A 24,818-nucleotide genomic window follows, 5' to 3' on the forward strand; every position below is an offset into this window, starting at 1 on the left:
ACTCGCATAAAATACTGTTGGTTTGCTTCTGACCTTGCCATACACTTATCAGAGCTGAACCAGATCTGAGCTGTTCTTGTAGACTGAAAGACTTCAAACACATGGACTACATTTTTACCTTCTTCGCATCTCATAGTAGCTATTGGCAGAGATACTGAGCAGACCTGAGCCATTCATAGAAGCAGAGCTGAGCTATTCATATACTGACTGAAAGATTTAAAACACATGCACCATTCATACTGACATAAAAACATAAAACACATGTACTAAATTTGGCAATCTTCTCATCTCCCAGGACCTGCTTGCAGAGAAAGAGGAAGGGATGCACATGCTTCAGATCGCCCTAGACAACCTCCAGATGGTTCTGCCCAACACTTCCGTCGCCGGCCGTGACGCAATGCGCCGCGACATGCAGACGCTGCAACAGGAATATGACGCACTGTCTGGCCGACTGCTGGAGGCACGGTCGCAGCAGGAAGGGATGCTGGCGCAGTGGACGGTGTATGACGACAGCCTGGGTCAGCTGGTCAGATGGCTGCAGGACCTGGAGAACCAGGTGGCCGCAGAGTCTGCATCGCAGAACACCATGCAGGAGAAGAAACTGCAGCTAGAGAGAGTCAAGGTTGGTGGAGATCTAGATGATGGACAGTGGAACCCCCTTTTTATGACCTTAAAACATCTGAGAAAATCCAGTCTTAAAATGGAGGAAGTCTTAAAATGGAGGTATATTTACAGATATTATGAACAGAACATCTGAGAAAGGAGGGTCATAGAAGGAGGAAATCTGAAATTGGGGGGTTCTAGTGTAGTGTGACTGACCTAGCGACTTTCCACACCGGTATTTCTTTGCAAGTGTGACTCTTGGCTCTCACAGAAACAATTCGCTCTGTCATGCTGGCTAATTAAACACAGTGGTTTTTGTAATTAAGAAAATGGTCAAACTAAACATCAACCCGTATGCATGACGGGTTGAGATTTGACTGGTTAAATACTGGTAATTTGTAATTAGCCCATTGAAGGACAAAAATTAAACCTAGCTGTATCAATTGTTTGCACAGGTCCTTCAGCTGAACATCCAGTCCCAGCAGAGCACCATCGACAACCTGAACGAGAAAGCCATGACCTTGAAACGCAGCAGCCGTGATGACAACCTGGGCAACCAGATCAGACAGGTTGTCACCAGATACGAGACACTCGGCAACAAGGGAAAGGTAGGCATCTTTGATAGCATCTGGATGTCTGAAATGGATGCAGTTTCTTGACTGAAAGAGAAGGATTAAAGTTGAGAGAGAGGGAGAGAGAGAGAGACAGGGGGTAAGGAAGGACGGATGTGTGAGAATGACTGTGGTCGAGAGAATGTCTGAATTAGTCTGTTCATAATGGTACTTTGCTGTAGAAAATGACTGAAGACGAATATCAAACAAGGGGCTGTGTAGTTTTAAAATACAAGACGTCCAAACAACAGATTTTCAAACCAAAGTGTTTTTTATTGTTTCAGATCCTGCTACAGAACTGCGAGAGGAACTTACGTGACCACCAGGTTTATCGTGACTCTTACATGGCAGCTTCTGATTGGCTGGGAGCCACCACTGACAAACTCAACATGTGCAGTGATGTTCGTGGAGACAGAAGCGCTATCGAAGCTCAGCTCCACAAAGTTCAGGTGGATGTTTGTTTTTATTGTTAATTTTGGTCTAGATTAATTTTATCTCAAATACTTTTTAGTGTCATCTGATGATCATATGTTCATAGACCAGCTACTTTCAAAGTAACTTAGATCCTAGATCCTCGGCTTTGCATTTTTGCTGTGAGGCTGGGTTTTACTCAGAATGTTGGGGTGGTGGTTTGTATTTGTGTGTGTGTGTGTGTGTGTGTGTGTGTGTGTGTGTGTGTGTGTGTGTGTGTGTGTGTGTGTGTGTGTGTTGTACTGTAAACGGCTTAATAGACCAGTTGACAGCAAAATGTTTGTCTTATTAGGTGTCCTCTCTTCAAAAAGATCGGAGGTTGCAGTAACTCCTGTATCAAATCTGTGCATTTTTCTGGTTCAAAAAACACACTGTGTTTTTACCCATTTCAAGTTTCTGCAGGTCTGTTGTATTCTAATTTCCTATTGACAATTGCAGGAGATCAGTGGCAGTGTGGGTGCGGGACAAGCCAAGCTGCGGGAAGCACAGGAGCGAGGGAACACAGTGTTACCACAGACTTCCACACAGGGCCAGAACCTGATCAAGGAGGAGCTCACCATGCTGGCCACTGACTATGAAGGCTTTGAGACCGACCTGGACACCCTCACCACCACTCTCAGTGAGTTGCGTTACAATTTGATTAAAACACAGAAAATAATTCTTATCTTTAACCCTTTCACTGCCTGGGTAAGTTGATTTTGAAGGGTAACAAACCGTTCACTAAACAGCAAAGAAGAAGAACAGCAACAAACAAACAATGTGTATGTGGTGGTTCATGTGTACATCAAGGGCACACTGTAAGTTGTCAATTCAAATAAATACAGGTAATGCTTTGTGTAATAATATTTCCCAGCGGCGAACAGGTTAACGCAGTATCGCTCCTGCTCTGAATCACTCATCTATGTGCAGTGTGTTATGGTAAACATCTTTCATTGTGTTTGAAATGCCATAAAGTACTGGAACTACAGCAATCTATTCATGAAAGTTGTCATGTGTTTCAGGCAACCTGCGAGACCAGTGGCAGCAGTTTGAAGCCTTCTACGAGCAGCTTAACCAGTGGATCAAAGACACAGAGTCTGAGATGAAATCTGACTCAGAACTCAAGGCCACACTGGAGCAGAAAACCATTCAGCTGGAGAAACAGAAGGTAAATTGAGCAGATAAAAGAACAAGATGTTTCCAGAATTCATCAGAAGTAGCTGTTCATTTGATTGTAAACAAACTGTACACTAGCTTGCAGCAAATTATGTAGAGTATTCAAGACATCAGAAATACAACATTTGGTCAAACGATAGGAGCCAAGGCTTTAGACTATCTGAAAACAAGTCGCAGAAGTGTATTACCTAAAGGCCCAGTGTCACAGACTATAAACACAACCTATATGCAATTTGATGTTCTCTGTTTCCAGAAAAAAAACCTTTTTGAATGATATCAGTCCAGGCTTTAGCTTTTCTGGAAGCAAGCTGTAGAAGTGTATAATCTAGAGGCAAAATATTTTAACATTATCACAAAGACACAACCTTCATGCCATTTGATGTTCTCTGTTTCAGAGTCTGCATGAAGAGCTACTGATGCAGCAAGAGTCATTCGACAGCCTAGGAGAGCAGGCCCAGATCTTGATGCAGTCGTCCACAGACAGTCGTGTGTCCACACAGCTCACCCAGATGAGCTCGAGATACAGCGCTCTTATCACCGTCTCCAAGGTTAGTGTTTTACTATAAAAAAGATGTATTGACTGAAAGGTTGAAATTTCTAGAACAATTTTTAAAATTTTCTCAGACATGATTTGGTAACTTTTCTGCTGGCAGTTGGGGAGAAAGGGATTTAGTTTTAATTTTTAACAAATTTATGAGTGCAGAAAGTTGTTTGTGTATATGTGTGCTTGCGTGATTATGTGGGTGTGTGTGTATGCGTGCATGTGGGAGAGTCTTGTACAGATTGTTACCCCTTTAGCTGTACATTTGTTTGGCACTCGAGTAAAATCGATTGTTTACCACTGTGTTCATTTTCCTCACAGGATCTGTTGAAGCGTTACGAGCAGAACGTCCAGGACCACCACCAGTACAGCGAGGTGTACTCCGAGGCAAGGTCATGGCTGCAGGACACCTTCGACAAACTCTCCGTCTGCTCCGACACCTCTGGAGACAAGTTCACCATCCAGACACAGCTGGAGAAGCTCCAGGTCAGTTGTTAAAACAGGGGCGGGGATGTAGCTCAGTCGGTAGCACGCCGGATTTGTATCCAGTTGGCCGCTGTCAGCGTGAGTTTGTCCCCACGTTCGGCGAGAGATTTATTTCTCAGAGTCAACTTTGTGTGCAGCTTAAGGTTGCTATGCTTAAACAAATAATCACAAGCATGCAACAGTTCCCTCTATTTTGTGAGTACTGGTATTCAGGCCCAGCGAAACTTTTGTAGATTCAGAATGTAGGGCCAACAGGTCTTGACTCAGATGCTAAGGAAGCATTTTAGGTGGGTACCATGGGTCCATGGTAGAGAACTATGAGATACATCTACCTGTCTGATTACTTGTGCGGTTAGTGCTTCTGTTGAAAGGTATTTGATAAAAAATTAGAGTGATGTTTGAATGTTGCCAAAGTAGGTAATAAAATGGGTTGCAGTGAGGATAAGTGTTGTTTTATGCCCTCACGGTAAAACCATTAGGGGCATGTTCCCGTGTGTTTCAGTGGACGCATAGTTGCCTTGGCCGCTGTCAGTTCGGCGAGAGATTTATTTCTCAGAGTCAACTTTGTGTGCAGACTCTCCTCGGTGTCCGAACACCCCCGTGTGTACACGCAAGCACAAGACCAAGTGCGCACGAAAAAGATCCTGTACTCCATGTCAGAGTTCGGTGGGTTATAGAAACACGAAAATACCCAGCATGCTTCCTCCGAAAATGGCGTATGGCTGCCTAAATGGCGGGGTAAAAACGGTCATACACGTAAAAGCCGTGGGAGTTTCAGCCCATGAACGAACAAACAAATACACAGTCTCAGCCTCTAAAAGAAATTGTCTTTTCCGTGTGCAGGAGTTTGTGGTGATGAAGGAAGAGGGCCAGGTACTGATCCACACAGCCAACACCTGGGGCGAGAAGACCATGACCAACACCGCAGCTGAAGGTCGCGAGGTCATCCGCCAGGAACTGCAGGCGCTGCAGGCTGACTGGGAACAAATGCTGTCACATGTAAGCTGTCATTTATTTTGCTGTTGTATTTTGTATTTTGTATTTTTTTTACTCAGTGGGGTGTTTTTGCTTGAATCTGGTATGACAGTGTCGAGTTGCTAATGTCAGAGCCCAAGACTGAGATGGGATTTTAGTTTTGGCTGTAAACCTTTTTTCACTTTGTTGTTAATTAAATTATAACAACAGCAGTCCCGTATGGGTATCTGATGATTAATTGATTTTGGACATTATAAGTCACTGTTACTTGCTCGTGATTTGAATCGGAATCTTTGGTAAGAAAAAAAAATGCACAAAATGTTCCAGGAACTCTTGCAGATGTTAGAAAGAAAACACCTCATTCTCCCCCCCAATCGCATCCCATGGTTACCCCAACCCCTTAAATAAAAAGAAGAATAGGAGTTGGGTGGTGAAGGGCGGAATGTACAATAACTTCTTTTCAACACCTGTTGCATGATATACTTGCAGGTGACAGACACCAAGGTGATGCTGGAGTCGTGCCTACTGCAGTGGACAGACTTCAGCGCCAGTCACGACCAGGTGGTGCGCTGGCTCAAAGACATGGAGAAACGACTCAGGGAGACCCACCTCAAGGCGGACCTCAGCGAGAAGAAGGCAGAGCTACAGAGATGCAAGGTGAAAGAACTTGATTGGAAAATTGAGAGGGCTGAGTGGTTTGCGGATAGGGATGACAGTGGTACAGCCAATAGTCTCCTGTCCGCCCAGCGACCTTCCCCTTGACCCTGCTTGTGACCTCGATGTTTTTTGCCCCCGCAAGGGGTACGGTACTCTCTAAGCACCCAAAACCTCAGAGAGAGATAACTGGCGGAAACCTTCCTATTGTAGTCTCCTATATGACGGCTTACTAGTGCCAAAACCTCATAATTGTAATTAAATTACATATTCTTACTCCGAGTCACATATTAGCATTGACGCAGTCGAGATGCTAAGGTCCCTGAAAAACGCTATCCCGTCTATAGTCTAAGGGAAGCAACCCAAGCTAAAAAAGTAGCAAGCTTGCTACCCTGGGTTGCCTCCCGTAGCGTATGACGCCACAGATCTCGTACCCAGTACGAGACACCCTCATTCGACTCCTTTCAGCCAGAGAGACAGGTCGTCTTTTCGCTAGCGCTCCTAGGCCTTTGATTGTCAGCCTGACACCCTCCGGCCTCGGCTCCCGTCTTCATTCTCTTAGCTGGTTTCCAGTTGGTGAGATCTTTCCTTGTTGTTGTTTTTCGCGTTTCTACTGTGATTCTGACGTCCTTGGGACTTAGAAGTTGCTGCAGTAGATTCGTTGTGGCCGCCTTGCCGGTCGCCATTTTGTGGCTAGCACGTGTTGTTTACACTTGTACGTTTCTGTCCGTGCTCGGACTGCGAACGTTCGTTTAGTGCTGTTTGTTTAGCGGCTGTTTGCCGCTTTTACGTTAGTGCTAGTTCTTTGTTTCTGCTGAATTTTTCGTCCGGTGGACTTAGTTACGTTCAGTAGTTACTTTGCTCGTGGCTTCCTTTTCGGTCGCCATTTTGGGACTAGCACGTGTTGATTATACTTGTACGTTTCTGTCCGTGCTCGGACTGCGAACGTTTGTTTAGTGCTGGTTGTTTAGCGGCCGTTTGCTGCTTTTACGTTAGTACTAGTTCTTTGTTTCTGCTGAATTTTTCGTCCGGTGGACTTAGTTACGTTCAGTAGTTACTTGCTCGTGGCTTCCTTTTCGGTCGCCATTTTGTGACTAGCACGTGTTGATTACACTTGTACGTTCTGTCCGTTTTCGGACTGTGAATGTTTGCTTAGCGCTGTTTGTGTAGCGGCGTTTTTGCTGCTTTTGCGTTAGTGCTAGTCAGTTTGTTTCTGCTGAATTTTCGTCCAGTGGACTTAGTTTTGTTCAGTAGTTACTTTGCTCACGCCGTCTTAACATGGCGGACGGTGAGAAGAAGAAGGGGGGGAAGGCTGAGAGTAAGGGCAAGGGCCCCGGCAAGCCTAAATCCTCTGCTTCTGGTTCTGGTAAGAACCCCGTGGTAGTCGTCTCTGATCCTAAGACTAATACTGTCTTTTCCGTTTCGATTTCTCCTCCTAAAGTAACCCCTTCGGGCTCTCAGGTGTCCGTTTCTGCCCCTAGGGCTCCTACGCGCACGCCTTTGTCGGCACCGGAGTCTAGTGCTCTGGCGTCTTCGTTGCTTTCCTCTCTACTTCCAGAGATACGCACACTGGTGAGGGAGGAAATGGGTCGTTCTGACTCTCTTGCCAGCTCTGCCCCCATGCCGGGGGTGGGTGACCAGTTTTCGCTGGCTTCTCTGCTTCCGATGTCGGCCGTTTCCGGATGTTCTCACACCGGATCTTCGCCTCTGCCGTCGGGTTCCGGTGTCCGTGACCTTCATGGACTTCACCCACCGGGACTTTCTTCCCTCCTTGGCCGGTACTCGGCGGCTTCCGCTTGCGGAGGTACGCCTGAGCGTGTCCCTTCGGGGACGCGGCCTGTTGAAGGTATGTGCTCGCAGCAGCCGCTTGCGGCAGCTGCACTTCCGGTCTCCGGAAGTAGCTACTCGCTGGTTCGCGGACAGCCCATGGTCCCGTCCGGCTCGAGCAGCTCCTTACGTGAGCAGTCGTTTACGACAGCTCCACTTCCGGCTCCGGCCGGAAGTGTCAGTTCACCGGTTCGCGGGCAGCCCATGGCCCCTTCCGGTTTGAGCTATGCCCTTACTCAGCGGCCGTTTCCGGTAGCTGTGCTTCCGTCCTCGACGGGAAGTGGGGGTCTGGCCGGAAGTTCGCATGACGCTGTCACTTCCGGTTCCGGCCTAGGGCTTGCCTTCGGGCTCTCGGGCTTTAGCCCACAGGCGGCTCAGCAGCAGCTATGGTTTAGCTCTGCTGCTGCTGCCTCACTTCCGGTTCCTCCGGGGTTTTCCGCGGTTCCCGCTGCTTCCGCTGGGTTGCCGGCGAACTGTGGACATGGTCTGCCTTATGGGCATACGGGCTCTGGGCCTGTTTTGGGACTACAGTCACACACTACGGTGGTGGCTGCTAGCCCCTCTAGACCTCTGCCTTCGGTGATTGATGCACCTCAGTTTCCTCTCAGCCAGGACACGGGTGACATCTTTTGCCAACAGGAAGGACCTCAGCGTCATTCAACGGATTTCGGCTTCGAGCCTTCCTCATCCGTCGTCGCTTCGGACTCCAGGTCCTTGGTCGACGATCAGACGCTGGTGGAGGCCCCTGCTAGCTTCCGGGCTATGCTGGAGGGCGCCGCAGAGGTCACTTCTCGTTATTTTCCGGAGGGAGCTTCGTCCTCGGTCTTGCGTTCTGCTGGTCCGTCGGCGATGGCTGACTTCCGGTTGGCAAAGGAAGAAAACGGCTACTTCCGGTTTGAGGAATCACCCTCTGTAGCGTTTCAGCTTTCTCAGCTTTTTGCCAAACCCGCTCCTCCTGGCAGCGGGTTGCCGCCGGCGCTGGTCCCGTTGCTGGTGCCACACGGTACAGCTCCGGATGCAGCGCTGGACTATCTTGCCGCTCCTGCGCAGGCTTCTTCCTTTTCGCCCGTGGCGGCTCAGAGGAAGTTGCCTTGGCCTAAGGCGTCTCGGAACCTTCTGTCGTCTTTTGCCCTCCCGCGGGGACCTTTGTTGGTCACGCCGGGCCTTCTTCCGCTTCTGACGAAGCCTTTGAAGAGAGATTCGGTTCTGCCTATTTCTGAGCAGACCCTGGTTTCCTCTGAAGAAGTGGGCCGACAGTTGCTGGAACTCAGTTCCATTTCCGAGACCTTGCTTAGGGCGCTTTCTCGCGCTCTGACTGTGTCCTTGGCGCCCTTTACTCTTAGTAAAGAGCAGGACGCGGAGGATGTGGCCACACTGCTCTCCACTCTCGCACGGGTGAACGAAGAACAGATGAGGCTGTCCTCGCTGCACTATTTCCATGCGGTTTCGTGCAGGAGGGACTTGTTCCTTGCCCACTCTCAGTTCTCTGAGGAGTTGACTCGGAACACCCTCAGGTCTTCACCCTTGGTGGACGGTGCTCTCTTCGGCAACCTGGCCTCTGATGCCAGGAAGCAGGAGATCGACACCAACAGGGAACAGCAGTTCTCTTCTTTTGCGCTTCAGGCCTTGAAGCAGCAGAAGCAGGCTGCTCCCAAGCAGGCTGCTCCTAAGCAGGCTCAGCCTCAGCGGGCTAGGTCCTCGGCTCAGGCGCATCCTGCTTCCCGAAAGAGACCTCGTGCCCCTTCCCGCGGGTCGGGCAAGAGATCCTCGTCGGGCAGGGGTAGGGGCTCTTCCAATGCGAAGCCCCACCCCCAATGAAGCGTTCCCGGCTTCACCCCCCCTCCGCCCTCCACTCTGGTGATGGCGGGGGGCCTTGCTCGGGCACTGTCACACTGGCTGACCTTAGTACAAAGCCAGTGGATAGTGGGAGTTGTGAGGTCGGGATTCCGCTTACTCTGGCTGGGGGACAAGGCCCCTCTAACCAGGCGTCCTCCAGCCTTCAAGCCACCCTTCTCGCAAGAGGCAAGGGCCGTCCTCCAGGCGGAGGTTGCCTCTCTGCTGGAGAAGGGCGCGGTGGAAGCGGTCTCGGACCACAGGTCCCCGGGGTTTTATGGACGGCTTTTCGCGGTCCCCAAGGCTTCGGGGGCTTGGCGTCCTGTTCTGGACCTATCGTTTCTCAACACTTTTCTGAGAACGATTCGGTTCAAAATGGAGACGCCTGCCTCGGTTCGAGACGCTCTCCGCCCAGGAGATTGGGTGACCTCTATAGACTTGACGGATGCGTACTTCCATATTCTGGTGCATCCCGCCGACCGGAAATGGCTCCGTTTCCGGTGGGCCAGTCAAGTCTACCAGTTCCGCGCACTTCCTTTTGGGCTGTCCCTTGCCCCATGGATCTTTACCATGGTGGTGAGGCAGCTCTGCGCGCTGGTGAGGTCACAGGGAGTGCGGCTGCGAGCATACCTCGACGACTGGCTCATCATGGGCCAGAGCGAGGCTCTCTGCAGGCAGCACACTCTCCTGGTTCTCCGGGAGGCCAGCTTGCTGGGATTCTCGGTCAACCATACGAAGTCAGAGCTCGTGCCCTCTCAGTCATTCACTTACCTGGGGATGACGTTCAACACGGTCACCTGGACTGTCCAGCCTTCGCAGAAGCGGGTGGACAAGCTCCAGGCTCTCATCCGCTCTACTTCGCTTCTCCTGCGGGCTTCACTTCGGACTCTGGCCTCCATCCTGGGGCAGATGGAGTCCATGGCCCTTCTGGTTCCACTAGGGAGAGTTCACAAACGCCCGCTTCAGCACACGCTGAAGCCGTTCGTGGACTCTCCTTGTGTGGATTGGAACACTCTGGTTCCCCTTGGGGATTGGTTCCAGGCTGCGACCCTCCCGTGGCTGGACTCGGGATGGGTATGCAGGGGGGTTCCCATTGTTTCCCCCCCTCCCAACATGGACCTTTTCACAGATGCGTCCCTGCTGGGCTGGGGGGCTCACACGGACCGGCTCACGGCCTCCGGACTGTGGTCTGTGGAACAGAGCACATGGCATATCAACTCGCTGGAGTTGGAGGCCGTGTTTCTTGCTCTGGTCGCGTTCCTCCCTTCCCTGGCGGCCAAGCGCGTGCGTCTGTTCACAGACAATACGACAGTGGCTGCCTATGTGAACAAGCAGGGAGGTTCGCGGTCCCCCACTCTCTCCCGCAGAACGTGCGAGATCCTCACCTGGTGCTCCCGGCGGGGGATCTCTCTCTCAGCGCGTTACCTGCCAGGGAGTCTCAACACACTGGCGGATGCGCTCAGCCGCTCCGACGAGGTGTTGCAGGCAGAATGGACCATCACGCATGGTGCCCTTCTCCGCCTTTGGGCTGTGGCCCCAAAGCCTGTGGTGGATCTCTTCGCCACCAGATTCTCCAGGCGCCTTCCGGTGTTTGTCTCCCCCTTCCCCGATCCGGAAGCGTGGGCGACCAACGCCTTGGACATCCCCTGGACAGGGCTGGAGGCTTACGCCTTCCCGCCCTTCCAGCTTCTCAGCCAAGTCCTCAGGAAGGCGGAATTGGAGAGGCCGTCTCTGCTTCTGGTCACCCCTCTGTGGCCGTCTCAGCCCTGGTTTCCGGACCTTCTGAGACTCGCACGCGGCCCTCCAATTCCTCTCGCTCTGGTACCAGGCGAACTCGTTCAGCCTCGCACCGGAGTTCCTCACGGGCACCCGCAGTCTCTCAATCTTCACGTGTGGAGACTGTGAGGTCCGCTCTGAGGCGGTCTGGAGCTTCCGACCGCACTTTGGAGTTGGTGCAGCGCTCACATAGGGCCTCCACCTCCTCAGTGTATTCGTCACATTGGCGCGCCTGGGTCACCTGGTGTCAGGCTCATGGGCTGAACCCGGTGGCCCCTCGTACGATGCACGTCGCCAATCACTTAGCGGATTTGTCTTCCCAGGGGGCTTCGTCCTCCTCTTTGAAGGTTCGCAGGTCGGCCATCGCCTCAACTCTTAAACAGATCGGTCATACCATCAACGTTAGCGGGGTCGTCGCTGGGGTTATTAAGGGCGCGTCTTTGCAGGACGTCAAGCGCTCTTCTCTGCCCAAGTGGGATCTTTTCCTTGTCCTTGAGTTCTTGCGCTCGGCGGACTTCGAGCCTCTGGAGGGCTCTAGCCTCGCGAACCTTACTCGTAAGGCTCTGTTCTTGCTACTTCTGGCTTCGGCCCGCAGAGGTAGCGAGATCCACGCTCTTTCAGGCAGTCCGCAGGACATTGGCCGAGAGCGCGACGGCTCCTTGTCTTTGCATTTCCGGGAGGCCTTTCTGGCCAAGAATCAGACACCGGATCAGCCTTCTCCCTGCGTCCTTGTGAGGCCTCTGTCCCACATTGTGGCGCAGGATGACCCAGACATGGTCAATTGCCCGGTTCGGGCCCTGGAGGCCTATTTAGCTCGCACTCAGCCCATCAGGTCGAGCTCGCAGAAGCTCCTATTTATCTCCTTGAATACTTCTATGGAAAGAGATATTACGAGGACTACCTTGGCCAGGTGGGTGTCAGCTCTCATAAAACAAGCCTATGTGTGGAGTCTGGCACAAAGGGGGGGGGCTCAGCCTGCCTTCCCTCTCGAGTCAGCTAGAATGCACGAGTCTCGGGCATGGGCATCTTCATTGGCCGTTTTGAGGTCTCGAAGACTTGACGAGGTCCTGCGCACAGCGTACTGGCGTTCGGACGACGTCTTTATCTCGTTCTACTTGAGAGACATCGCCGCGGTCTGCCGTGATGGCTCACGGACCCTCCCTGCACTGGTGGCAGCGGGGCAATGCCTCTCCAGATCATAACGGTGAGTTTGAAATTTTTCTTCTTACCCACCACCTTGTTGGAGTTATCTGCTAATATGTGACTCGGAGTAAGAATATGTAATTTAATCGAAAATTTTTAATTAAATTTTCATTTGATTAATATACTTACCCGAGTCACATAGGTAATTCCCTCCCACCTTCCCCGCTTTTAGTTTCTTTGTATTCTAGAAGTCGAATGAGGGTGTCTCGTACTGGGTACGAGATCTGTGGCGTCATACGCTACGGGAGGCAACCCAGGGTAGCAAGCTTGCTACTTTTTTAGCTTGGGTTGCTTCCCTTAGACTATAGACGGGATAGCGTTTTTCAGGGACCTTAGCATCTCGACTGCGTCAATGCTAATATGTGACTCGGGTAAGTATATTAATCAAATGAAAATTTAATTAAAAATTTTCGATTATCAAGGGAAAATTAGTAATTTTCCCATGATAATTACCATTTTCACATGTTAATTACTAATTTCCCCCTTACTAACTTTCACCTGTTAATTACTAATTTTTAGTTTTGGCTCACTTCCTGACGGATTGCTAGTGCCGAAACTAAAAATTAGTCATTTTCCCGTGAAAATTAGTAACTAACAGATGAAAACAGTAACTGACAGCGTTAATTAGTAATTATCACGTGATAATGGGTAACACCAGGTTTTGGCACTAGTAAGCCGTCATACTCCTGTCCGCCCAGCCGACCTTCCCCTTGACCCTGCTTGTGACCTCGATGTTTTTTGCCCCCGCAAGGGGCACGCACCCAAAACCTCAGAGAGATAACTGGCGGAAACCTTCCTATTGCTTACAGTGTCGCCTTCTTTGCTCTCTATAAACTAGATAAGATAAAGAATTAAAAAAATGACAAATGACAAAAATTAAGGGGTGTTTTTGTGTGTTAGTAAAGTATTTCAGGCTAATGTTTCCTCTCAACTGGATAAGTTTACAAAATAAGGAGAGCTAGCTCACTCGGATTCTGTTCTGGGTGTTCCTTTCCAGGAGCAGATCTTTATTTTGTGCTTATTTTATGCCCCTGTGTGCAGCTAATTTGACGAGTATGTTCTGTCTTTGTCCTCCAGACAATGTACCAGGACATCGTGTCATACGAGCAGATGGTCGAGTCCATGTCAGACAAGGCCTCTGAGCTTGCAGAGAAAAGCCCTGCCAGCAAGACCTCAACAGACACATCTACAGTGGCTGCCAGGTACAACGCCGTCAAGGAACAGGCTAAGGTAAGGACATGGATGTTACTATCCCCTGTAATCGGAGTATGACTGCCTAAAATAATGGTGGAGGGGAAAAAACACCGGACATGCACGTAAAGGCCCAATCGTGCCAATGAGTGTACGTGTGAGTCACAGCCCCATACGCAGAATAGGAAGAATGTATGCTATTATACTCATTGTTATTGCTTTTCTGTAAGCATTAGGAATATGGTTTTTGAAACATAATTTTTTCAGAAAAAGGATGGTAGAACAGAAAAAGTTTGTTGTTGTTTACCTATTTACTACTTTTTTTTTCTTGAAATATATACTTGGCTTGAGTGTTCTCAAAATCATTCTCATTGGTTCTGACGCATAGGAAATTAACACTGTACTGTATTCGTTGCTATCAGGACATGCTGGCAAAGAACGAGCAGTATGTTGCCCAGCACCAGACTTTCCATGACTCCTGCAACAGCTTTGTCAACTGGCTGAGGACAGCCATGGAGAAACTGGCTACCTGCTCTGACACTTACGGAGAGAAGTCAGCCATTGAATCCAAACTGGAGAGGGCAAAGGTAAGCTTCACTTTTGGTTGAATTAAGAGTATGATCGTATTTTCAAGTTGTGTATGTTGTGAGGGTTCATCAGTTTGAGTGATGTAGATTGGATGGGGTGAGGGCTCGATGGGAAGGTGGTTGTATTAATAAATTCATTACAATTAATGGCGCTTTGATTAATCTGGGAGAGAGAGTTGAGTGTCAGGTGTCGTTGCACCATTTGAAGCAGATCTCTCAAAGTTTGAAGATTGTATTTCAGAATTTTACCCTCGAAAGGAGCTAGGACTTTACAAGCTCAGTGCGTATGCACCTTCAGTTTGATTCTTCTGTAGTTCTTCATGAATTGTGTTCATTAAAACTTAACCGTTCCCTGATCTTGAAATTGACAGAAATTGAATCAGAATAAAGATCCTAATGCTTGTGATGGTAATTTCCTCAGGCTCTGCTGGCCAGCCTGAACGAGGGAACCCAGCGTCTTTCCCAAGCCACCAAAGCAGGAGAGACGACACTGCCCAGCACCTCTGCTTCTGGCCAGACCAAGATCCGCCAGGAGCTGCAGGTCATGGCCAAGGACTTTGAGGACTTCAGGTCCCACCTGGTGGACGCCCAGGCTGACTTGGAGGTCAGCATTTGAGATACTGTTGTATGTGTGGGTTGGGGATGGGGGAGAGGCTGATGAACCGGCACGGTTGGCCTAGTGGTAAGGCGTCCGCCCCGTGATCGGGAGGTCGTGTGTTCGAACCCAGGCCGGGTCATACCTAAGACTTTAAAATTGGCAATCTAGTGGCTGCTCCGCCTGGCGTCTGGCATTATGGGGTTAGTGCTAGGACTGGTTGGTCCGGTGTCAGAATAATGTGACTGGGTGAGACATGAAGCCTGTGCTGCGACTTCTGTCTTGTGTGTGGCGCACGTTATATGTCAAAGCAGCACCGCCCTGATATGGCCCTTCGTGGTCGGCTGGGCATTAAGCAAACAAACAAACAAACAAACAAAAAGAGGCTGATGAGACAAAGGGAGTATTTAGACAGTTTATTGAGAAATCTGTCTGCCAACTTGGTTATTAAACAAACCTGTAACTGATAGTGCTGGTAATTCTAAGAAATTAAGGAGAGAAAAACAATAGTTTGTGAAAGTGATACTTCATGATGAAATCAGTAAGAAAGAATCACAAAATTGAGCTGTTGTCCGAATACTTTCCACTGTGTGCCCATGAGTATTTTCATGCAAATGTTTTGTTTTGTTTTTATCTCACTTTTGTTGACACTTCCATGTTTATACCTACCTACCTGTGAAGGTGACAGCAACACAAACCTGTATGTAAGGTTGACGTGTATAATTTCTGTTGTTCACAGACCTGTCTGTCTCGCTGGGACGACTTTGAGGAAAGCTACCAGCAGTTCAGCAACTGGTTGAGAGAAGCAGAGGTCCGCCTGAGAGCTGAGACGGAACACAAAGCTACCGTTGATGAGAAGAAGCGCCACTGGGATGAATATCAGGTCAGCCCATGAGCAAATCTTTTTTACCTATATATATACTGACTATTTTATTTTTAATTTCAAAGTTTAAGTTGCATGTCGTTACATGCATGAGAAAAGCGAAAGGATGAAGAAAGTGATGGGTCAGTAGAATTTGTTCAACATATTATGGTCAGGTCACTCCATGTTGCAGTTCTGTTTTGAGGGTTTTCAGGTAAAGAATTTTTAAATCAGTCTGAAAGCTTTGGATTAGTATGGCAAAAAAGTGTGCTCAGATAGCCCTATGAAAGTTGCACATTTCAAAGAAATATGGATGAAGAAAAGAGGGGGGGGAGGGGGGGGAGTTGCAAAGGATGCAGCAAGGCACACACATGGACATGATAAATCAAAAGCATGTGTAAGTTCAAGAAACCATCACATAATAAGGTAAAAATGAAAGACTTGAATGAGCTAAGAAGACGTGGTTGTTTCATGAGATACTTGTCTGTGCCACGCACCAGATCCAGCTGGAGGAGCTGATCTCTCACCAGTCAGCACTGGACCAGGTCAGTGAGAAGGCCCAGGCCTTGCTCCAGACCAACGCTGACGCCAAGACCTCTCATGCCATCACCCAGCTCAACACACGGTACCAGGCCATCATCGCTCTCGCCAAGGTAAGCATTGTTTTATTGCAGCTTTGCAGAGTAGGGAGGAGGAGGAGGAGGAGAGACAGAGTTTGCCTGTCCCTCTATCTGTCTGTCTGTTCGTCTGTGAGACATAGAGGATATTCTTTAGTGCGAGTTATTGGTTCGTCCAAGAAGCCTATGGTCAAATAGCAAAGGAACGTAACTCCACGAAGTGCTCTGAATAAAAGACAACAGTGAGAGCAATTCACAACCATGCTTCTGGTATCCTAGAAAATAAGAAGCATTGAATGAATAAGCTACCTTCATCTCCAAAGTGATTATGATTGTGAATGTGAGCTTGTATTTTTGTTAGCACTACGGCCTGATTTGGTTGTGATTCTCATGAAACTTGTAGTCTATTACAGAGATTGCTGGCTCAGTGGTGAGGGCCTGAGTTAGGAGAGAAAGTGCCAAAGATGTATTCGGCAAGATTAATTCACTAAGCCAATGATATATGTATAAACACTATTGTCAGCAGAAGATCTGAGACTGTCTGTGATACATAAACAACATTTTCATCCACAGATTAAATTACATATTCTTACGCAACTCACATAGATAGCATTAACTTCAGTTAAAGTGCTAGGACACTGAACTACGCTTCACCCCAAAGGGGAAGCAACCCCCTAAAAAAGAACGGCATTGACCTATAACCCAAGCTATACAAGAGTCGAGGTCATACCGTCACGTGACCTATCACGCGTGACTCGACCACCGCCTATGTTAGAAACTCACTCCTACTTCAGCCACCAAGTAGCTCGGACGCTTTTTACACTACGCTGCAGGCTTTTAGCCTACTGTCTTCTGGACAGTGTTTCACCCCGTCTACAGGTCCCTGCTTCTCATGCACAAGTTTGGGTGAGCTCGTTCTAATTTATTTGCTTTTGCTTGCGTTTCTTTCTTTCTCCGTTGTTCGGTCTGATTGTTGTTTATCAATATCATAACTCAGACTGGTTTTTGTCAGCAATGGCTGACAAGGAGAATTAGAAACCACAGACTAGTCAGTAGCTGCTGAGGTTTCTCCTTTTACGTTTCGCATAAAGAGAAAGGCAAAGGCACTACCATTTCCGTTCTTGACCCAGCTTCTCTAACTTTTGCGTCTGTTAAATAACCTTGTATGGTTGAAAACGACGTTAAACAACATATAAAGAAGAAAGAAAGAATGTCTGTTAAATTTTGGACCCTATGAATCCAATCATGCCAGTGCTGAAGCAGGTTAAATTTAGGTTACTTCAGCCAAGGCAAACGCAGTGGGAAAGAGATTACTTGTGTTAAAGATAGTTTGCTTCCCTTTTTGAGATATTTTCGACCCAAATGTATAACATGTTGCCATTCGTCGAGTTTGCGCTCGCTCCCGGCGGGAGTGGGCGACGCAGTTTGTTGTCACGCATCGAGGTTCCGCCTTCATGCACAGTCTCTTCGGCTGACGTGCACGCAGAGGAGTGTGTTTACTTCATACGAGGAGCGTTCACGCTCTACAGGTTAGTCAGGTTCACCGGTAGCCAGGTTCTCTGGTGAAAGTGTTCCAGTTGGGCCGGAACTAGTAGCCCCCCCGCCGCGGCTGGGGGGTGAAAGTTTGACTTTCCCGGAGGCTATCGCTCTTTTTTAAGAGGCGGAACTCATGGGGGGTCAACACCGGACAACAAGTTGGGCCGGAACTAGTAGCTCCCCCGCTGAGGCTGGGGAGTGAAAGTTCGACTCTCCCGGAGGCTATCGCTCTTTTTAAGAGGCGGAACTCACGGGGGGTCGACACCGGACAACGAGACAGATGTACTCACGGGCAGACTTTTATGTCTCGGTGAATGTGTACATGTCTCAACTTCCTCCTTTTGGGCAGGAAGCTGCTTTCGGGCAGGCTTTGCACGGTTCTTCCGTTTTGCAATCAGCCTCGCCTGTGGTGGATCGTTTTAGTGACGCAGCTTGTCACAGCGAATTTCACGGTCCAGCCTCAGCAGATTCGGAGTTCGACGATTCTCACTCAGTTTCTGAGGAGGAAGTTGATGTCAAGTTGTCACTCAAACTTTAACCAGCTATGGTTACTGCAGCTCAGGTGTCTGCCAAGTACTTCGCTGAAGGGGTGACAGCTATGGCAAGCTCTGCGGCACCACCACCCTCAGTGGTGGGTGATTTCCGCCCTGCTTTAACGGAAGTTCAGGGATATCGTTTTAGCGAGTCTCCTTCTGTTGCTTACGAACTTTCCAAGGTGCTGGCTAGAACTTCGGGTTCTGAGAATAGCTTGCCTGTGGATACTGTGCCTTTACTGGCTGCACACGGTCAGGTTCCTGATGCTGCTCAGCCATGGTTTGCCTCAGACCAGTTACGGAAGCGAGCACTTCGTTTCATTCACGCAAGTTTGCTCTCTCCCGTCGTCATCACAGTCTTATTGAGACTTACGCTTTGCCGAGTGCACCGCTTCCGGTCACTCCGGAGTTGGCTAATCTCAGGGAAGATGTCTATAGTTGGACAAAACATTGTGCTTACTCTGAAGGCGCATTACTTGGTTTGGATGAAACGGGAAGATACTCGTTGGAACTTGCGTCTCTTTCAGAGACACTTCTTCGATCTCTTTCGCGGTCGGTCGCGGGGTCGTTGAATCCTTTCGATTTTCGAAACGACTCTAGCGTGAAAGACGTCCTCATACTCCTGGCCTCTTTGGCTAAGGTTTCAGCCGGACAAATGTCAGTCGCGGCACGGTTGTACGCACATGCGGTTTACACACGCAGGGACGCTTTCTTGTCTGGCTCTAGAATTTGAACTTGTGGAAGTTTTCTCATATGTTTCTTTTTTTCTATCACTTCCTTTGTGGGCAGCGATGCGGCGTTGCTTTCGCTTGCGTCACCCGCTCAAGTAACGCTTCACTCGCTGAGCGATATCCGTAGGCCTAGGTTACACCAAGCCTAAGAACTTAGTTTATTCTTTTCTTCGTACTACGGAACCGCTTCCGGTTGCACCGTACTTGTCGATCATACATCTTAAGGTTCATAGCAAGGAGAAACTGTCTGTTGGCAAGAACAATGATCTCCTGGCTGTGGAAGATCGTGGCCGCACTTCTTTCTATTATCGTCTTGGTACAAGACTTTGATTCGTTCTTTCCCTTGTGCGGTTTCGTACTCACGGGATGCCTTTGTGTTCTGTCGGCACACATATTCAAAGGGTTTAGCTTCGCTGTTCGTCTGGGAAAAGGCCTCGGCCGACAGTATTGTTCTGTCGGTGAGACTTAAATCTCTTCCTTGCTCGAGGGTTTTCTTTGCGAATCCTCCTCTTTGCACGCGGGCTCTTTAACAGAGAGAATCTCACAGCAAAAGGAAAAGCCCACGGCAGGCCTCGGCTTTTCTTATCAGAGAAAAGCGCTAAGCTGGCCGTTCTCAGCTTTGGTTTTTTATCTTCTTCTTGGCATGGCACGTTGCCAAATACCCACCACTTTATCTCCTCGAGGCGATTTAGCGGTAGGGTTCAGTGGGCAAACAATAGCACGCTTTCTTGCATACTCTTGGCACTTGTCAACTGGAGTATTAGCGTTCGGCCACTCTTCTCTCTGCCTCTGTGTTTTCCCACAGCGGCTGGAGGGGCGATTAGGACTCTCACTTTATTGAGGGAGGCACTGGGGCCCTTCCTGTTGGGTCACTTATATAGATCGTGCCTATGTTTACTTCCACTTTCGGATATACAAAATAGATCGGAAGTGGCTACTTTTTATTTAATTCAGATCTTCGGGGCTCTGGTTTCGTTTTCTAAGCAATCAAATGAAGAGCCGGAACATGTTAGTGTCTTTTCTTGACTGGTTCACAGACACAACCAATCTTTGGATTCTCACACCACTGCTCATACAGGGCGTTCCCGTTGGTTCTCTCTCCACCAGGGAAGCAGTTCTGTCTCTTGTGGAATTCTTTCCTCTTGTCAGGGGATAACATGTGTTGATTCAATCAGACAACACCACAGTGGTCTTTTATCTCAATAAGCAGGGGGTGGCATCTCGCTCCCTATCACTGCCACAGCGAGCATGCGAGGTTTTGATGTGGCTTTTACCACCACGAAATCTTATTAGCAGGGAGGTACCTTTCTGAGAGGCTCTAGGTCTTGGCAGACTCTAGTCAGCCGGCCAGGAATGTCCACTTGGATTGGACTCTATCTCGCTACACGCTTCTACTCCTTCTGGTGAATTTGGAGAAGCCGCTGGTAGAAGGTTTGCCTCTCGGTACTATCACCTTCTGCTAAATGTTCGTCTCCCCGTTCCCGGATAATACTCTCAATTTTACTTTGAGCGGCCTGTTGGTCGCACATTATGGGCCCACTCAATCTTGGTTGCCAGTCCTTTAGGCTGGCAAGAGGGCGCCGTTTTTGTTTTTGTTTTTACACTCGAGCCACACGGGTGTCTACTGTACGGGAATCATTGAGACGCTCAGGGGCTTCTGCCTCAACTCTGGATTTGGTCTAGAGATTTCATAGGGGTTCAGCGTCTTCGTTTTTGTGTCACTTTGACTGGCTTGGAACAATTGGCGTACTATTAACGGAAAGAACTCCACTTCTCTCCGTTCAATGCGGGTGGCGAACCACCTATCCTGGCTTTCCGAATTTTCTCCCACGTCTCTGAATTAAGACTTTATGCGATATCAGTTGCACTGACACAGCTAGGTCGCAAAATTTTTTCACTTGGGTTCTTTTTAGCCAGCGTGATTAAGGGAACCTCCCTTTGGTTTGCTGAAAGCAAATCTCCAGTCCAGGCTTGGGATTCGCTCCCAGTTTCGGAGTTTTTGAGTTCGGATTGTTTAATCCTTGACAAATTAGCCTTGTTATTCTAAATACGGGAAGCCGTCATACTTACTCTAGTAGCTTCTGAGAGAAGTGCGAGTAAGTGCATTTTCTGTCTGGTTTTTGCTTTAGACATCTCTTTGGAGAAAGACTGATCTATAGCGCTTAGGTTTAATTCAAAATTTCTGACAAATAAGCAGAAACAGGAGTAACCAGATCCGATAATACAATTCTACCAATTTGCAATATTTTGGCTCTGCTAGAGCCATATTTAACCAATTGTTCATTTCGAGCTTAAATATATTTCTGACTCGCTTGACTAGTGGCCCCCTTCATCCCCTCCTTCCTCGTCCTGATATGGCTCTGCGTAGTCGGCTGGACGTTAAGCAACAAATAAACAAACAAACTGATCTGTTTAGATCACCAGAACAAAGGCTTTTGTTTATTTCCATCAACACTTCTAGAGGCAATGATTTAGTGAAGTCAACTTTTAGCTAAATGGACTGCCACATTGATTAGGCATGCCTACAGTGGTGGCAGGGAAAAGGGGGGGGGGGGGGGGGGCAGTCAGTCCTCCCTTTTCAGGCAGCACGGGCTCAAGAGGTCAGAGTGTATAGGCCTCTTCTTTATCTGTTCTCAAGTCTGAGAGACTTACATAAGTCATGAATGCAGCTTATTGACCGTTCAAGGACGTAGTCATGAGTTTTCTATCGGCGGGGTATTTTAAGTACCCGCTGTTTTAATACACATCTACTAGACATCTTCTGCAGAAGATGTCTTTTTATGTGTTCCTAGGAACGTATCTGGTGCTCGGCAGAACAGTAATTTTCGGTTTGCCAGCTATTGTAGCTACAGGCCAGATACTTGCAAAATGTTAACTATGAGTTCATTTGCCCACCACCTAAATTAGCAATCTGCTATCTATGTGAGTTGCGTAAGAATATGTAATTTAATATAAAATTTCAAAAATAAATTTTGATTTAATTAATATACTTACCAACTCACATATTGGATTCCCTCCCAGCCTGCCCCGCAAATTTTTTAAGGGGTTATATGTTTCAATACGGAATGAGTTTCACCGGTATACATCCTGCGCAGGCGCAGTACACCGGTAGTGTAAATAATCACCAAGGACCATGCCTTATATGGCATTCGGTTTTTGTTTCAGAGTTATTTCCCCACGTTGCCATGTAAGAGTGCTTCCATGTCTTATCACAAAACGAAGTTATTGCTTAGGGTTTCCCTAAAAATGAACAGATCACTTCAGTAGGAGTGAGTTTCTAACATAGGCGGTGGTCGAGTCACGCGTGATAGGTCACGTGACGGTATGACCTCGACTCTTGTATAGCTTGGGTTATAGGTCAATGCCGTTCTTTTTTAGGGGGTTGCTTCCCCTTTGGGGTGAAGCGTAGTTCAGTGTCCTAGCACTTTAACTGAAGTTAATGCTATCTATGTGAGTTGGTAAGTATATTAACCCCTTCACTGCCACAGTATAACAGCATTATCCGAACGGTCTATGGGAAAGAACTGTGTATAGAACCCCTACAAGTACTTGGACAGTGGTTACCTCCCATTTAGTTTTCAGAAATTTCCTGAAATGTTGTTGACACAAATCCCACGTATAAGATACGGTTATGGGCGTAGGGCAAACCGAAAATGACCACGTATTACATACGGGGTGGGCAGTGAAGGGGTTAATTAAATCAAAATTTATTTTTGAAATTTTATATTTTTGTATGCCAAACATTAATGCATGGTTACTCCTTTGCATTGCAGGACATGTGTAACAACCTGGAGGCAGCGTACAACAACCACCGCCTGTACCGACAGAACCAGGGTCAGTTCTGCGACTGGCTGAAGGAGACCAAGCAGCACATCAAGGCCGTGCAGGACGTCAGAGGCTCCAAGGACAACGTCAATGTCAGGCTCACCAACTTGGACGTAAGCTACCGTTTGGTTATAGGAGATAAACATTGCTTAATAATGGCAGCCTGTCGGTAAAGTGGGGAGAATTTTGATTACTGGAAAGTTTGCATGAAGAGGAACAGTTTGAATAAAGAGGTGTCCATTTTATAAAAGAGTTGCATGCCTGCTAACAAAATTTTCCACTGCAGTCATAAAGTGACCACAGTTTTACAGCATTTGTGCTTCTGATCTGTGACATTGATATGGGTATATACCAATGGAATCCAATTTTTTATATATTTTTTTTATATATTCAGTGAGAACAATTTGGAAATGTGATGTTCTGTTGGCAGTTTTGGTGGACCAATGCTTCTTTGCATTGATGTTTGATCTGCTTTGAGGACCTAACTCTTCTTCTTCTTATTCTGCGTTCGATGTTCATGGCCACAAGGACCTAATGCCTTCAACAATATTTCACACACTAACCTCATGTTGTGCTTGTTTAGTGGTGTTTTGCACAGTTACAGATCAAACTTTGATGTATGCGTTCACAGGCAACACAGGCAGCCCTGGACCATGGGCACAGCTTGCTGCGTTCTCTGCTGGACAGCTCAGAGAAGACACTGCCCAGCACCAACACCAAGGGTTGTCAGTCCCTTCGCCAAGAGACGGAGACAGCCAAGGCAGACTATGAGAACATTCTCACTGAGCTCTCGCAGGTAAGCAGTGTGGCAAATTGAGTACAGTACCGGAATAGAAGAGGGAGACAATGATAAAGTTTCTTTTCGATTGAAGAATGTTTGACATCTGTGCACACTCGTTTATCAGACCATCATCTGTTGGGCAAAGTACTCTGCTTCTACAGATAGTTGACAATTTAAATTTCTTTATTTTTATCACCCTTTCACAAGTGTTTTTGTGGTTGTCTGCTGAATCACGGAATTGTCCAGGAGTCTTGAATTTGCTTACAGTGTAACTTTTCTCAGTATGTTGGTGTCAGTATGACAAAGCTGCATACATGCATCTATAGTATCTAACAGATTTGTCAAGAACATAGTTAGCCTAGCCCTTGGCTTTTAGCCCTGTGTCAAATTCTTTGTAAAGAAAGCTTCTCACACACACAACAAAAAAATAGAAGTATCATCCCATACTTACACTCAGTTGATATCATTTCTCAACAGGTGAAGCGTAACCTAGAGGCAGCCCTGTCGCACTGGGACGACTTTGATCGCCTGCACCACCAGCTGACACAGTGGTTGAACGATGTGGACAACCGACTGGCGGCTGACCCGGACTTCAAGGCTGACCTGCCCGAGAAGAGATCTAGTCTGGAAAAATACAAGGTATTTGTTGCCTCTATGCTAGGCTACTTTTATATGTTTTTATTGTATATATTTGTAATGATTTTTGAAGAAACTTGACTTAGTGACAGGTTAGGAGCATTTATGTTCTTTTATGTTCTGTAACTCAAGCCCATTTTCATTCCAAAAGTTGAGATCTTTTATGTTTCTGTGACTTATGATCACGTTAGCAAATTGTGTAATGCTTTACATGTTTTCAAGTTCTGGGATTAATTTTGAACTGAAGAAGGCCTTGAAGCTGGCCTGAACCCTATTTTGCATGCACCCTTGTGAGTAGGTTTAGTTAGTGATGTTTTGAACCATGCAGTGTTGTTGAAGGAAAGCTCTTTTATGATTGTCTTGAAGTACACCGGATAATTCTCGGATTGATTCTTTTTCTTCCAGGCCCTTCAAGCAGACATTACCTCCCACAAAGATCTGATTGTCAAACTGGAGGAGAAAGCATCTCAGGTGAAGGATGGAGTTCCTCGATCCAACGTCTCCGATCTACAGACACGCTATGTCAAACTACAGCAGGCCTGCAAGGTATGAGTGATAGTAGAGTGTCCCTAGACCACTAGTCTTACAGATTTGCAGGGTGATCATGTTCAGAATAATGAGGAATGGGAGCTGCTGCTGTATGAGGTAAATGTTGATGACATAATCGATGCGTTTGCTCTTGTGGTGGGCCTTTTGGACTGCCTCTATTAAAGGCTGCCATATTCGTAGCGTTCATTAATTAATTCATATTGTTTACATGTGCCAATAATGTTATAAAACTGTACCTAA

The 24,818-nt window shown here is 47.8% G+C and overlaps 1 protein-coding gene across 1 annotated transcript in view; it reads left to right on the forward strand.

Moving 5' to 3' along the window:
- Positions 1-24,818, forward strand: part of LOC138953165 (nesprin-1-like) — a gene marked incomplete in the record, with an annotated part of 316,807 nt that overhangs the window by 98,350 nt on the left and 193,639 nt on the right. The window contains 18 exon segments of the mRNA XM_070324965.1: positions 296-622; positions 1,059-1,211; positions 1,499-1,663; positions 2,124-2,304; positions 2,687-2,832; positions 3,236-3,388; positions 3,703-3,867; positions 4,711-4,866; positions 5,332-5,499; positions 13,213-13,365; positions 13,749-13,913; positions 14,335-14,517; positions 15,248-15,391; positions 15,871-16,023; positions 22,561-22,725; positions 23,244-23,408; positions 23,871-24,032; positions 24,435-24,575. Coding sequence (XP_070181066.1) covers positions 296-622; positions 1,059-1,211; positions 1,499-1,663; positions 2,124-2,304; positions 2,687-2,832; positions 3,236-3,388; positions 3,703-3,867; positions 4,711-4,866; positions 5,332-5,499; positions 13,213-13,365; positions 13,749-13,913; positions 14,335-14,517; positions 15,248-15,391; positions 15,871-16,023; positions 22,561-22,725; positions 23,244-23,408; positions 23,871-24,032; positions 24,435-24,575 — 3,045 coding nt within the window.

The sequence above is a fragment of the Littorina saxatilis genome, linkage group LG17, assembly GCF_037325665.1.
Source record: "Littorina saxatilis isolate snail1 linkage group LG17, US_GU_Lsax_2.0, whole genome shotgun sequence".
Classification (NCBI taxonomy): domain Eukaryota; kingdom Metazoa; phylum Mollusca; class Gastropoda; order Littorinimorpha; family Littorinidae; genus Littorina; species Littorina saxatilis.